This window comes from Pseudophryne corroboree, chromosome 2, assembly GCF_028390025.1.
Source record: "Pseudophryne corroboree isolate aPseCor3 chromosome 2, aPseCor3.hap2, whole genome shotgun sequence".
Classification (NCBI taxonomy): Eukaryota; Metazoa; Chordata; class Amphibia; order Anura; family Myobatrachidae; genus Pseudophryne; species Pseudophryne corroboree.
In genome coordinates, this window is record NC_086445.1 from 669882437 (window position 1) to 669896301 (window position 13865).

Genomic DNA, 13865 nt, shown 5'->3' on the forward strand with positions numbered 1-13865 from the left:
TTCTCGTAGTCCGTAGAGGATGCTGGGCGCCCGCCCAGCGCTTCGTTACTGCAGTGTTTTTTTAGTTCAGTACTGCTTAGTTCTGGGTAAGTACTGTCTTGTCACTTGGTAAGTAATCCTGTTCAGCCGTGGCTGATGTTTCAAGCTAGTTAGCTTGGGTTGCCTTGTGTGTGAGCTGGTGTGAATCTCGCCACTATCTGTGTAAAATCCTTCTCTCGAAGATGGCCGTCTCCTCGGGCACAGTTTCTAGACTGGGTCTGGTAGGAGGGGCATAGATGGAGGAGCCAGCCCACACTCTCAAACTCTTAAAGTGCTAATGGCTCCTAGTGGACCTGTCTATACCCCATGGTACTAATGTGGACCCCAGCATCCTTTACGGACTACAAGAAAAGGATTTGCCGGTAGGTAATTAAAATCCCATTTTTAGCTTTTTTCTACATGAAGTAGGTATCTATAAATAAATGATCTTTGCAATCCCAAAGTTTCAACCTGTTGTGGCACTTTCCCTGTGCCACTATATGAAGAAGTATTATGTTTGTCTTACCTCAAGATGTCATATTTCTGTCTTAAGGTGCCCATACTTCAGGCAGGTTTCGGGACAATTCCCTGTTATGCCGAAGCCTGCATCTGGGTACTGGGTCAATCTAACATGTTGGAAATCCTCCACTCGCTGTTTCTGACCAAAAAAGGATCCGGAATGTCAAGTCAAGGATTTTTAACATGCTATTTTTTGCAGATTCCATGACGGATCACCGGTCATCGATGTCCGCTGATCAGCAGACTGGCAGATATGGGAATTGGCACGTAGATGTATGACCTGCATTACATTAGAAACTGAGGATTTTATTCAAGCATTAGATTTAATATTTTTAAGGATGTACCTCCACAGATATTCCTCGGCCGCTTTGTCCCATAGTGACTGTACCAATCTTCACTAGGAAGTCACAATACTGGTAACGTGTGCCTCGCGTCTCCATCTTGTTAGCTTTGGCATTTTGGAAGAATCCTTTTAACTTAATCATAAGCACATCCAGGTTTTGGTCAGCGACTAAGCATGGACCATTCTCAAATAGGGCAAATGTGCTGAGAGGATGTTCAGAACTGTGCATGATATAAAGGAGCTTCCCAGACTGACCTGTTTAGTATTAATAAAAGAGAAGAAAGATATGGTGTCAGAACTATTTGAGGAATGGAAAAAACAGGCTAAAGTAAATAGCTATTTATAGTAAAAACAGTCTGTATTAATTTCTTCTGTGTTGAATTACTATGCATACAATTACAAAGAAAAAGCTTATTTATGATTATTGTAAATTATGTAATAAATATGAGTAGTTTCTGTTATGTCTTACTATAGTATTCCGTACTAAGCTACTATTTATTAATTTTTATCAAAAATTTCACATTTTACTGAAGAGCACTGATTAAACCTTTGTCACAAGTTGGCACTACATATTTTTACACCACAGTTACTCACTACTTTATTAGTCATGTTTTGGGGATTTCACTGTATGTAAACAATATGGAATGCCAAAGTTTTGTTAGCGGATGTGAAATTATAATAAAATAAGTCAGTTATGGGGAATAAGGAATACCCGTACACAAACTATATGTGGAATAGATCAAAGGAGGCAGGATATACACATCCAAGGCCTTGTGGAGAGAGTAAAATCAGCATCTGCTTTTTAATCCACTGGACAAACAGATGTGGTTGGAGTTGCTGCTGTTGCCGCTTACATGGACCCAGCACCGATAGTTCTAATATATTAATGCAACAGCAGGCGTCATGCCTCCCGCATGCATTAGTGATCCAAGCTGTGCCCTAGGATGCATCATTGGATTATCTGTAACACTATCATCTGGTTGCATAACTCATGGGGTCGCGCAAATCAGCCGCCTTAGATCAAACAACGAGACCAGGAAATCGCAGTCATTGACAGAGATCCTGGCATCGTCACTCCCCCAGAATGGTGGCAACACGTTTTGGGAAATGGAGTCCGTCACAACCCCCCAAATGGCAGCAGACGGTCACATATGCAACATTGGTATTTTGCGGCATGTGCCGCTAATCCGTCGGGACCTGAATCAGGCCCATTGAGCGGTGTTCTAGAATTTTAGGCAGATGATTCTTATGTGTTATTTTACACCAATCCCTATTGCAGAATGGTCAGCTTACTTTAAGCTTCGGTTGAGATAAAGGTGAGGAGTTCACAGAGATTAAGACTTGTGACGTTTTTCTAAAAAACCTCACATATCATGAGGTATTCAATTCAGCACAGTGGATGCAATGTGCTGTTCCAGAACAGGACATGACATCCATCTAAGTTTTGCCTTGCACCTCACAGAGGTTTATGCATTATACCTTTTCCATCAAAATCCTTCCAAGACAGGTCCCACCATCACTACTTTGCACCACATTTTTCCCGGTTGGCCCTGCAAAACCTATGTATGTCATAAAAAAAAATGCCCTTTTTCAGCCTTACAAAGATGACATCACAAAAGGGAAGAAAAGGGATCAAGTGAAGATTATGTCCCCATGATTGAACAATTGGACTCAATGCCTCTGTGTAGTTCACATATCATGAATTAAGAAATTATCAAATGTAGGGAAAATGGCACAGGGTGCAAGGACAGAATTGAGCAGGCTGTTGCTCCAGGAAGAAGATTCCATTTCATATAGAAGATATTGTCCCTGAAGTAATAATAATAATAATAATATTATTTCTCTAACGTCCTAAGTGGATGCTGGGAACTCCGTAAGGACCATGGGGAATAGCGGCTCCGCAGGAGACTGGGCACAACTAAAGAAAGCTTTAGGACTACCTGGTGTGCACTGGCTCCTCCCTCTATGACCCTCCTCCAGACCTCAGTTAGAATTTTGTGCCCGGCCGAGCTGGATGCACACTAGGGGCTCTCCTGAGCTCTTAGAAAGAAAGTAATATTTAGGTTTTTTATTTTCAGTGAGATCTGCTGGCAACAGACTCACTGCTACGAGGGACCTAGGGGAGAGAAGCGAACCTACCTGCTTGCAGCTAGCTTGGGCTTCTAGGCTACTGGACACCATTAGCTCCAGAGGGATCGAACACAGGCCCAGCCTCGGTCGTCCGGTCCCAGAGCCGCGCTGCCGTCCCCCTAGCAGAGCCAGAAGCAAGAAGACGTTCCTGGAAATCGGCGGCAGAAGACTTCGGTCTTCATTAAGGTAGCGCACAGCACTGCAGCTGTGCGCCATTGCTCCCCAGGCACACCACATACTCCGGTCACTGATGGGTGCAGGGCGCTGGGGGGGCGCCCTGGGCTGCAATATAAGTACCTTACTTGGCAAATTAACACATAATATAGCCTTTAAGACTATATATGTGTATAATCCCCTGCCATAACTGTATAAAAAAAGCGGGAGAAGCCCGCCGGAAAAGGGGCGGGGCTATCTCCCTCAGCTCACTGGCGCCATTTTCCCTCACAGCTCCGCTGGAAGGATCGCTCCCCAGGCTCTCCCCTGCAGTTCCAGACTACATAGGGTAAAAAAGAGAGGGGGGGCACTAAATTTAGGCGCAATCTGTGATATATAAGCAGCTATAAGGGGTAAAATCACTGTGTAGTGTGTATCCCTGTTTTATATAGCGCTCTGGTGTGTGCTGGCATACTCTCTCTCTGTCTCCCCAAAGGGCTTTGTGGGGTCCTGTCCTCAGTCAGAGCATTCCCTGTGTGTGTGCGGTGTGTCGGTACGGCTGTGTCGACATGTTTGATGAGGAGGCTTATGTGGAGGCGGAGCAGGTGCCGATAAATGTGATGTCACCCCCTGCGGGGTCGACACCTGAGTGGATGGATATGTGGAAGGAATTACGCGACAGTGTCAACTCCTTACATAAAAGGTTTGACGACATATCAGATGTGGGACAGCCGGCTTCTCAGCCCGTGCCTGCCCAGACGTCTCAAAAGCCATCAGGGGCTCTAAAACGCCCGCTACCTCAGATGGCAGACACAGATACTGACTCCAGTGTCGACGATGATGACACTAGTGTACATTCCAATAGAGCCACACGTTACATGATTACGGCAATGAAAAATGTGTTGCACATTTCTGATATTACCCCAGGTACCACAAAAAAGGGTATTATGTTTGGGGAGAAAAAACTACCAGTGGTTTTTCCCCCTTCTGATGAATTAAATGAAGTGTGTGAAGAAGCGTGGGCTTCCCCCGATAAAAAACTAGTAATTTCTAAAAAGTTACTAATGGCGTACCCTTTCCCGCCAGAGGATAGGTCACGTTGGGAGACATCCCCTAGGGTAGATAAAGCGCTCACACGCCTGTCAAAGAAGGTGGCACTACCGTCTCCGGACACGGCCGCCCTAAAGGAGCCTGCTGATAGGAAGCAGGAGGCTATCCTGAAGTCTGTTTATACACACTCAGGTATTATACTGAGACCAGCTATTGCTTCAGCATGGATGTGCAGTGCTGCAGCTGCGTGGTCAGATTCCCTGTCAGAAAATATTGATACCTTAGACAGGGACACTATATTGCTAACCATAGAGCATATTAAAGACGCAGTCTTATACATGAGAGATGCACAGAGGGATATTTGCCGGCTGGCATCTAAAATAAGCGCAATGTCCATTTCTGCCAGGAGGGGTTTATGGACTCGGCAGTGGACTGGGGATGCAGATTCTAAAAGGCACATGGAAGTTTTGCCTTACAAGGGTGAGGAGTTGTTTGGGGATGGTCTCTCGGACCTCGTTTCCACAGCGACAGCTGGGAAGTCAGCATTTTTACCCCATGTTCCCTCACAGCCAAAGAAAGCACCGTATTATCAGGTACAGTCCTTTCGGCCCCAGAAAGGCAAGCGGGTTAAAGGCGCGTCCTTTCTGCCCAGAGGCAGAGGTAGAGGAAAAAAGCTGCAGCATACAGCCAGTTCCCAGGAACAAAAGCCCTCCCCCGCTTCCTCTAAGTCCACCGCATGACGCTGGGGCTCCACAGGCGGAGCCAGGTACGGTGGGGGCCCGTCTCAAGAACTTCAGCGACCAGTGGGCTCGCTCACGGGTGGATCCCTGGATTCTACAAGTAGTATCTCAGGGGTACAAGCTGGAATTCGAGACGTCTCCCCCTCGCCGTTTCCTCAAATCTGCCTTGCCAACAGCTCCCCCGGACAGGGAGGCAGTGCTGGAGGCAATTCACAAGCTGTATTCGCAGCAGGTGATAGTCAAGGTACCCCTCCTTCAACAAGGAAGGGGTTACTATTCCACAATGTTTGTGGTACCGAAACCGGACCGTTCGGTGAGACCCATTTTAAATTTGAAATCCTTGAACACCTATATAAAAAGGTTCAAGTTCAAGATGGAATAGCTCAGGGCGGTTATTTCAAGCCTGGAGGAAGGGGATTACATGGTATCACTGGACATCAGGGATGCTTACCTGCATGTCCCCATTTACCTTCCTCACCAGGAGTACCTCAGATTTGTGGTACAGGACTGTCATTACCAATTCCAGACTTTGCCGTTTGGTCTGTCCACGGCACCGAGGGTATTTACCAAGGTAATGGCTGAAAGGATGATACTCCTTCGAAAAAAGGGAGTTTTAATTATCCCATACTTGGACGATCTCCTTATAAAGGCGAGGTCCAGGGAGCAGTTGTTGGTCGGGGTAGCACTATCTCGGGAGGTGCTACAACAGCACGGTTGGATTCTGAATATTCCAAAGTCACAGCTGGTTCCTACGACACGTCTACTGTTTCTGGGGATGGTTCTGGACACAGACCAGAAAAGGGTGTTTATCCCGGAGGAGAAAGCCAAGGAGTTGTCGTCTCTAGTCAGAGATCTCCTGAAACCAAAACAGGTCTCGGTGCATCACTGCACGCGAGTCCTGAGAAAAATGGTAGCTTCCTACGAAGCAATTCCATTCGGCAGGTTCCATGCAAGAATCTTTCAGTGGGATCTGTTGGACAAGTGGTCCGGATCCCATCTTCAGATGCATCGGCTGATAACCCTGTCTCCAAGGACCAGGGTGTCTCTGCTGTGGTGGCTGCAGAGTGCTCATCTTCTAGAGGGCCGCAGATTCGGCATACAGGACTGGGTCCTGGTGACCACGGATGCCAGCCTTCGAGGCTGGGGGGCAGTCACACAGGGAAGAAACTTCCAAGGGCTATGGTCAAGCCAGGAGATTTCCCTACACATAAATATTCTGGAACTAAGGGCCATCTACAACGCCCTAAGTCAGGCAAAACCCCTGCTTCAAAACCAGCCGGTACTGATCCAGTCAGACAACATCACGGCGGTCGCCCATGTAAACCGACAGGGCGGCACGAGAAGCAGGACGGCGATGGCAGAAGCCACAAGGATTCTCCGATGGGCGGAAAATCACGTGTTAGTACTGCCAGCAGTGTTCAATCCGGGAGTGGACAACTGGGAAGCAGACTTCCTCAGCAGGCACGACCTCCACCCGGGAGAGTGGGGACTTCATCCAGAAGTCTTTCAGCTGATTGTAAATCGCTGGGAACGGCCACAGGTGGACATGATGGCGTCCCGCCTCAACAAAAAGCTAGAAAGATATTGCGCCAGGTCGAGAGACCCTCAGGCAATAGCTGTGGACGCTCTAGTGACACCGTGGGTGTACCAGTCGGTTTATGTGTTCCCTCCTCTTCCTCTCATACCCAAGGTACTGAGGATAATAAGACGAAGAGGAGTAAGAACTATACTCATTGTTCCAGATTGGCCAAGAAGAGCTTGGTACCCAGAACTTCAAGAAATGATCTCAGAGGACCCATGGCCTCTGCCGCTCAGACAGGACCTGCTGCAGCAGGGGCTCTGTCTGTTCCAAGACTTACCGCGGCTGCGTTTGACGGCATGGCGGTTGAACGCCGGATCCTGAAGGAAAAGGGCATTCCGGAGGAGGTCATCCCTACGCTGATTAAAGCTAGGAAAGAAGTGACCGTAAACCATTATCACCGCATATGGCGAAAATATGTTGCGTGGTGTGAGGCCAGGAAGGCCCCAACGGAGGAATTTCAGCTGGGCCGTTTTCTGCACTTCCTACAGTCAGGGGTGACTATGGGCCTAAAATTGGGTTCCATTAAGGTCCAGATTTCGGCTCTATCGATTTTCTTCCAGAAAGAACTGGCTTCACTACCTGAAGTTCAGACATTTGTTAAGGGAGTGCTGCATATTCAGCCCCCTTTTGTGCCCTCAGTGGCACCTTGGGATCTCAACGTGGCGTTGAATTTCCTAAAGTCACATTGGTTTGAACCACTTAAAACCGTGGATTTAAAATATCTCACGTGGAAAGTGGTCATGCTGTTGGCCTTGGCCAGGCGTGTGTCAGAATTGGCGGCTTTATCATGAAAAAGCCCTTATCTGATTTTCCATATGGATAGGGCGGAATTGAGGACTCGTCCCCAATTTCTCCCAAAGGTGGTTTCAGCTTTTCATTTGAACCAGCCTATTGTGGTGCCTGCGGCTACTCGTGACTTGTAGGATTCCAAGTTGCTGGACGTAGTCCGGGCCCTAAAAATCTACGTTCCAGGACAGCTGGAGTCAGAAAGACTGACTCGCTATTTATCCTGCATGCACCCAACAAGTTGGGTGCGCCTGCTTCAAAGCAGACTATTGCTCACTGGATCTGTAGCACGATTCAACTTGCACATTCTGCGGCTGGACTGCCGCATCCTAAATCTGTAAAAGCCCATTCCACGAGGAAGGTGGGCTCTTCTTGGGCGGCTGCCCGAGGGGTCTCGGCTTTACAACTTTGCCGAGCAGCTACTTGGTCGGGGTCAAACACATTTGCTAAATTCTACAAGTTTGATACCCTGGCTGAGAAGAACCTAGAGTTCGCTCATTCGGTGCTGCAGAGTCATCCGCACTCTCCCGCCCGTTTGGGAGCTTTGGTATAATCCCCATGATCCTTACGGAGTTCCCAGCATCCACTTAGGACGTTAGAGAAAATAAGATTTTACTCACCGGTAAATCTATTTCTCGTAGTCCGTAGTGGACGCTGGGCGCCCGTCCCAAGTGCGGATTGTCTGCAATACTTGTATATAGTTATTGGTTAACTGAAGGGTTATTGTTGAGCCATCTGTTGAGAGGCTCAGTGATATTTCATACTGTTAACTGGGTATAGTATCACGAGTTATACGGTGTGATTGGTGTGGCTGGTATGAGTCTTACCCGGGATTCCAAATCCTTTCCTTATTGTGTCAGCTCTCCCGGGCACAGTATCCTAACTGCGGTCTGGAGGAGGGTCATAGAGGGAGGAGCCAGTGCACCCCAGGTAGTCCTAAAGCTTTCTTTAGTTGTGCCCAGTCTCCTGCGGAGCCGCTATTCCCCATGGTCCTTACGGAGTTCCCGGCATCCACTACGGACTACGAGAAATAGATTTACCGGTGAGTAAAATCTTATTTTTTTTAATAGTGATTTTTTTTAAATTGACGGAAAAGTAGTACATACATGCACATTATCGTAATAGAAAACAGTAAGCATTGTACATATAGTCATATATCTGAGTTATCAGTAAAAAAACAATATGTAACAAAGAACCCTCCGTGCTTTCATACAATAAAGATTTTGTACATGAGAAAGAAATGAGTATGTGCAATTTTATATACTTCCATCAATACAATTTTATTTTAGATATTAATCCTATAAAAAAACAAAAAGTTATCCAAATATCCCAACGCGCTGAAATAAACCCAAAAATCGATATCAAGTAAAAAAAAAAGATGATAAAAATAAGAATTTACTTACCGATAATTCTATTTCTCGTAGTCCGTAGTGGATGCTGGGGACTCCGTCAGGACCATGGGGTTTAGCGGCTCCGCAGGAGACAGGGCACAATAATAAAAGCTTTAGGATCAGGTGGTGTGCACTGGCTCCTCCCCCTATGACCCTCCTCCAAGCCTCAGTTAGGATACTGTGCCCGGACGAGCGTGCATAATAAGGAAGGATATTGAATCCCGGGTAAGACTCATACCAGCCACACCAATCACACCGTACAACCTGTGATCTGAACCCAGTTAACAGTATGATAACAACGAAGGAGCCTCTGAAAAGATGGCTCACAACAAGAATAACCCGATTTTTGTAACAATAACTATGTACAAGTATTGCAGACAATCCGCACTTGGGATGGGCGCCCAGCATCCACTACGGACTACGAGAAATAGAATTATCGGTAAGTAAATTCTTATTTTCTCTAACGTCCTAAGTGGATGCTGGGGACTCCGTCAGGACCATGGGGATTATACCAAAGCTCCCAAACGGGCGGGAGAGTGCGGATGACTCTGCAGCACCGAATGAGAGAACTCCAGGTCCTCCTCAGTCAGGGTGTGCCCCTGACCAAGTAGCAGCTCGGCAAAGTTGTAAAGCCGAGACCCCTCGGGCAGCCGCCCAAGATGAGCCCACTTCCTTGTGGAATGGGCTTTTACTGATTTTGGCTGTGGCAAGCCTGCCACAGAATGTGCAAGCTGAATTGTACTACAAATCCAGCGAGCAATCGTCTGCTTAGAAGCAGGAACACCCATCTTGTTGGGTGCATACAGGCTAAACAGCGAGTCAGATTTTCTGACTCCAGTCGTCCTGGAAACATATATTTTCAGGGCCCTGACAACGTCAAGTAACTTGGAGTCCTCCAAGTCCCTAGTAGCCGCAGGTACCACAATAGGTTGGTTCATGTGAAAAACAGAAAACACCTTAAGGAGAAATTGAGGACGAGTCCTCAATTCTGCCCTGTCAGAATGAAAATTAAGTAAGGGCTTTTATATGATAAAGCCGCCCATTCTGACACACGCCTGGCTGAAGCCAGGGCTAATAGAATCTTCACCTTCCATGTGAAATATTTTAATTCCACAGTGGTGAGTGGATCAAACCAATGTGACTTTAGGAAACTCAAAACAACATTGAGATCCCAAGGTGCCACTGGGGGCACAAAAGGAGGCTGTATATGCAGTACCCCTTTTACAAACGTCTGAACTTCAGGCACTGAAGCCAGTTCTTTCTGGAAGAAATTCGACAGGGTCGAAATTTGAACCTTAATGGACCCTAATTTTAGGCCCATAGACAGTCCTGTTTTCAGGAAATGTAGGAAACGACCCAGTTGGAATTCCTCTGTAGGGACCTTCTTGGCCTCACACTACGCAACATATTTTCGCCAAATGCGGTGAAAATGTTTTGCGGTTACATCCTTCCTGGCTTCGACCAGGGTAGGAATGACTTCATCTGGAATGCCCTTTCAGGATCCGGCGTTCAACTGCCATGCCGTCAAACGCAGCCGCGGTAAGTCTTGGAACAGACAAGGCCCCTGCTGGAGCAGGTCCTTTCTTAAAGGTAGAGGCCACGGTTCTTCCGTGAGCATCTCTTGAAGTTCCGGGTACCAAGTCCTTCTTGACCCATCCGGAACCACGAGTATCGTTCTTACTAATCTCCTTCTTATGATTCTCAGTACTTTTGGTATGAGATGCATAGGAGGGAACACATACCCTGACTGGTACACCCACAGTGTTACCAGAGCGTCCACCGCTATTGCCTGAGGGTCCCTTGACCTGGCGCAATATTTGTCTAGTTTTTTGTTCAGGCGGGACGCCATCATGTCCACCTTTGGTTTTTCCCAACGGTTTACAATCATGTGGAAGACTTCCCGCTGAAGTCCCCACTCTCCCGGGTGGAGGTTATGCCTGCTGAGGAAGTCTGCTTCCCAGTTTTCCACTCCCGGAATTAACACTGCTGAGAGTGTTATCACATGATTTTTCGCCCAGCGAAGAATCCTTGCAGTTTCTGCCATTTCCCTCCTGCTTCATGTGCCGCCCTGTCTGTTTACGTGGGCGACTGCCGTGATGTTGTCCCACTGGATCAATACCGGCTGACCTTGAAGCAGAGGTCTTGCTAAGCTTAGAGCCTTGTAAATTGCCCTTAGCTCCAGTATATTTATGTGGAGAGAAGTCTCCAGACTTGATCACACTCCCTGGAAATTTTTTCCTTGTGTGACTGCTCCCCAGCCACTCAGGCTGGCATCCGTGGTCACCAGGACCCAGTCCTGAATGTCGAATCTGCGGCCCTTTCATAGATGAGCACTCTGCAGCCACCGCAGAAGAAAACACCCTTGTCCTTGGAGACAGGGTTATCCGCTGATGCATCTGAAGATGCGATCCGGACCATTTTCCCAGCAGATTCCACTGAAAGGTTCTTGCGTGAAATCTACCGAATGGGATCGCTTTGTAAGAAACCACCATTTTTCACAGGACCCTTGTGCAATGATGCACTGATACTTTTCCTGGTTTTAGGAGGTTCCTGACTAGCTCGGATAACTCCCTGGCCTTCTTCTCCGGGAGAAAACATCTTTTTCTGGACTGTGTCCAGAATCATTCCTAGGAACATTAGACGTGTCGTCGGAAAAAGCTGCGATTTTGGAATATTTAGAATCCACTCGTGCTGTTGTAGAACTACTTGAGATAGTGCTACTCCGACCGCCAACTGTTCTCTGGACCTTGCCCTTATCAGGAAAGCGTCCATATTTCTTTTAGGAAGAATCATCATTTCGGCCATTACCATGGTAAAGACCCGGGGTGCCGTGGACAATCCAAACGGCAGCGTCTGAACTGATAGTGACAGTTCTGTACCACGAACCTGAGATACCCTTGGTGAGAAGGGCAAAATTTGGACATGTAGGTAAGCGTCCCTGATATCCAGTGACACCATATCGTCCTGGTTCGCTATCACTGCTCTGAGTGACTCCATCTTGATTTGAACCCTTGTATGTAATTGTTCAAATCTTTTAGATCTCACCGAGCCATTTGGCTTCAGTACCACAATATAGTGTGGAATAATACCCCTTCCCTTGTTGTAGGAGGGGTACTTTGATTATCACCTGCTGGGAATACAGCCTGTGAATTTTTTTTTTCCAATACTGCCTCCCTGTCGGAGGGAGACGTTGGTAAAGCAGACTTCAGGAACTTGTGAGGGGAAGACGTCTCGAATTTCCAATGTACACCTGGGATACTACGTGTAGGATCCAGGAGTCCACTTGCGAGTGAGCCCACTGCGTGCTGAAACTCTTGAGATGACCCCCCACCGCACCTGAGTCCGCTTGTATGGCCCCAGCGTCATGCTGCGGACTTGGCAGAAGCTGTGGAGGACTTCTGTTCCTGGGAATGGGCTGCCTGCTGCAGTCTTCTTCGCTTTCCTCTAACCCTGGGCAGATATGACTGGCCTTTTGCCCGCCTGCCTTTATGGGTACGAAAGGACTGAGACTGAAAAGACTGTGTCCTTTTCTGCTGAGATGTGACTTGGGGTAACAAAAGTGGATTTTCCAGCTGTTGCCATGGCCACCAGGTCCGATGGACCGCCCCTTTTTACGGCAATACTTCCATGTGCCGTCTGGAATCTGCATCACCTGACCACTGTCGTGTCTATAAACATCGTCTGGCAGATATGGACATCACATCTACTCTTGATGCCAGAATGCAAATATCCCTCTGCGCATCTCGCATATATAGAAATGCATCCTTAAAATGCTCTATAGTCAATAAAATATTGTTCCTGTCAAGGGTATCAATATTTTCAGTCAGGAAATCCGACCAAGCCCCCCCAGCGCTGCACATCCAGGCTGAGGCGATTGCTGGTCGTAGTATACCACCAGTATGTGTGTATATACTTTTTAGGATATTTTTCAGCTTCCTATCAGCTGGCTCTTTGAGGGCGGCCGTATCTGGAGACGGTAACGCCACTTGTTTTTATAAGCGTGTGAGCGCCTTATCCACCCTAAGGTGTGTTTCCCAACTCGCCCTCACTTCTGGCGGGAAAGGGTATACCTCCAATAATTTTCTATCGGAGGAAACCCACGTATCATCACACACTTTAATTTATCTGATTCAGGAAAAACTACAAGTAGATTATTCCCACCCTACATAATACCCTTATTTGTGGTACTTGTAGTATCAGAAATATGTAACACCTCCTTCATTGCCCTTAACATGTAACGTGTGGCCCTAAAGGAAAATACGTTTGTTTCTTCACCGTCGACACTGAAGTCAGTGTCCGTGTCTGTGTCGACCAACTGAGGTAAATGGGCGTTTTTACAAGCCCCTGACGGTGTCTGAGACGCCTGGACAGGTACTAATTTGTTTGCCGGCCGTCTCATGTCTTCAACCGACCTTGCATCGTGTTGACATTATCACGTAATTCCTAAATAAGCCATCCATTCCGGTGTCGACTCCCTAGAGAGTGACATCACCAATACAGGCAATTTGCTCCACCTCCTCACCAACATCGTCCTCCTACATGTCGACACACACGTACCGACACACAGCACACACACAGGGAATGCTCTGATAGAGGACAGGACCCCACTAGCCCTTTGGGGAGACAGAGGGAGAGTTTGCCAGCACACACCAAAAACGCTATAATTATACAGGGACAACCCCTTATACAAGTGTTTTCCCTTATAGCATTTTCACATATGTAATCATATCGCCAAATAAGTGCCCCCCCTCTCTGTTTTAACCCTGTTTCTGTAGTGCAGTGCAGGGGAGAGCCTGGGAGCCTTCCTCACAGCAGAGCTGAGCAGGAAAATGGCGCCGTGTGCTGAGGAGAATAGGCCCCGCCCCCTAAAACGGCGGGCTCTTCTCCCGGAGTTTGTGAGATCTGGCAGGGGTTAAATACATCCATATAGCCTCAAGGGCTATATGTGATGTATTTTAGCCATAAAAAAGGTATAATACATTGCTGCCCAGGGCGCCCCCCCCAGCGCCCTGCACCCTCAGTGACCGCTGGTATGAAGTGTGCTGACAACAATGGCGCACAGTGCTGTGCGCTACCTTATGAAGACTGAAAGTCTTCTGCCGCCTGTTTCTGGACCTCTGGACCTCTTCAACTTCGGCATCTGCAAGGGGGGT

General features: G+C 47.5%; 1 protein-coding gene across 4 annotated transcripts in view; it reads right to left on the reverse strand.

Annotated features, from left to right (window-relative positions):
- MED20 (mediator complex subunit 20) overlaps window positions 1-13865 on the reverse strand; it is a 183860-nt gene that overhangs the window by 114148 nt on the left and 55847 nt on the right. For all 4 annotated transcript variants that reach the window (XM_063955083.1, XM_063955084.1, XM_063955085.1 and 1 more), the window contains one exon: window positions 882-1135. In XM_063955083.1, coding sequence (XP_063811153.1) covers window positions 882-1135 — 254 coding nt within the window. The remainder of the gene's footprint in view (window positions 1-881; window positions 1136-13865) is intronic.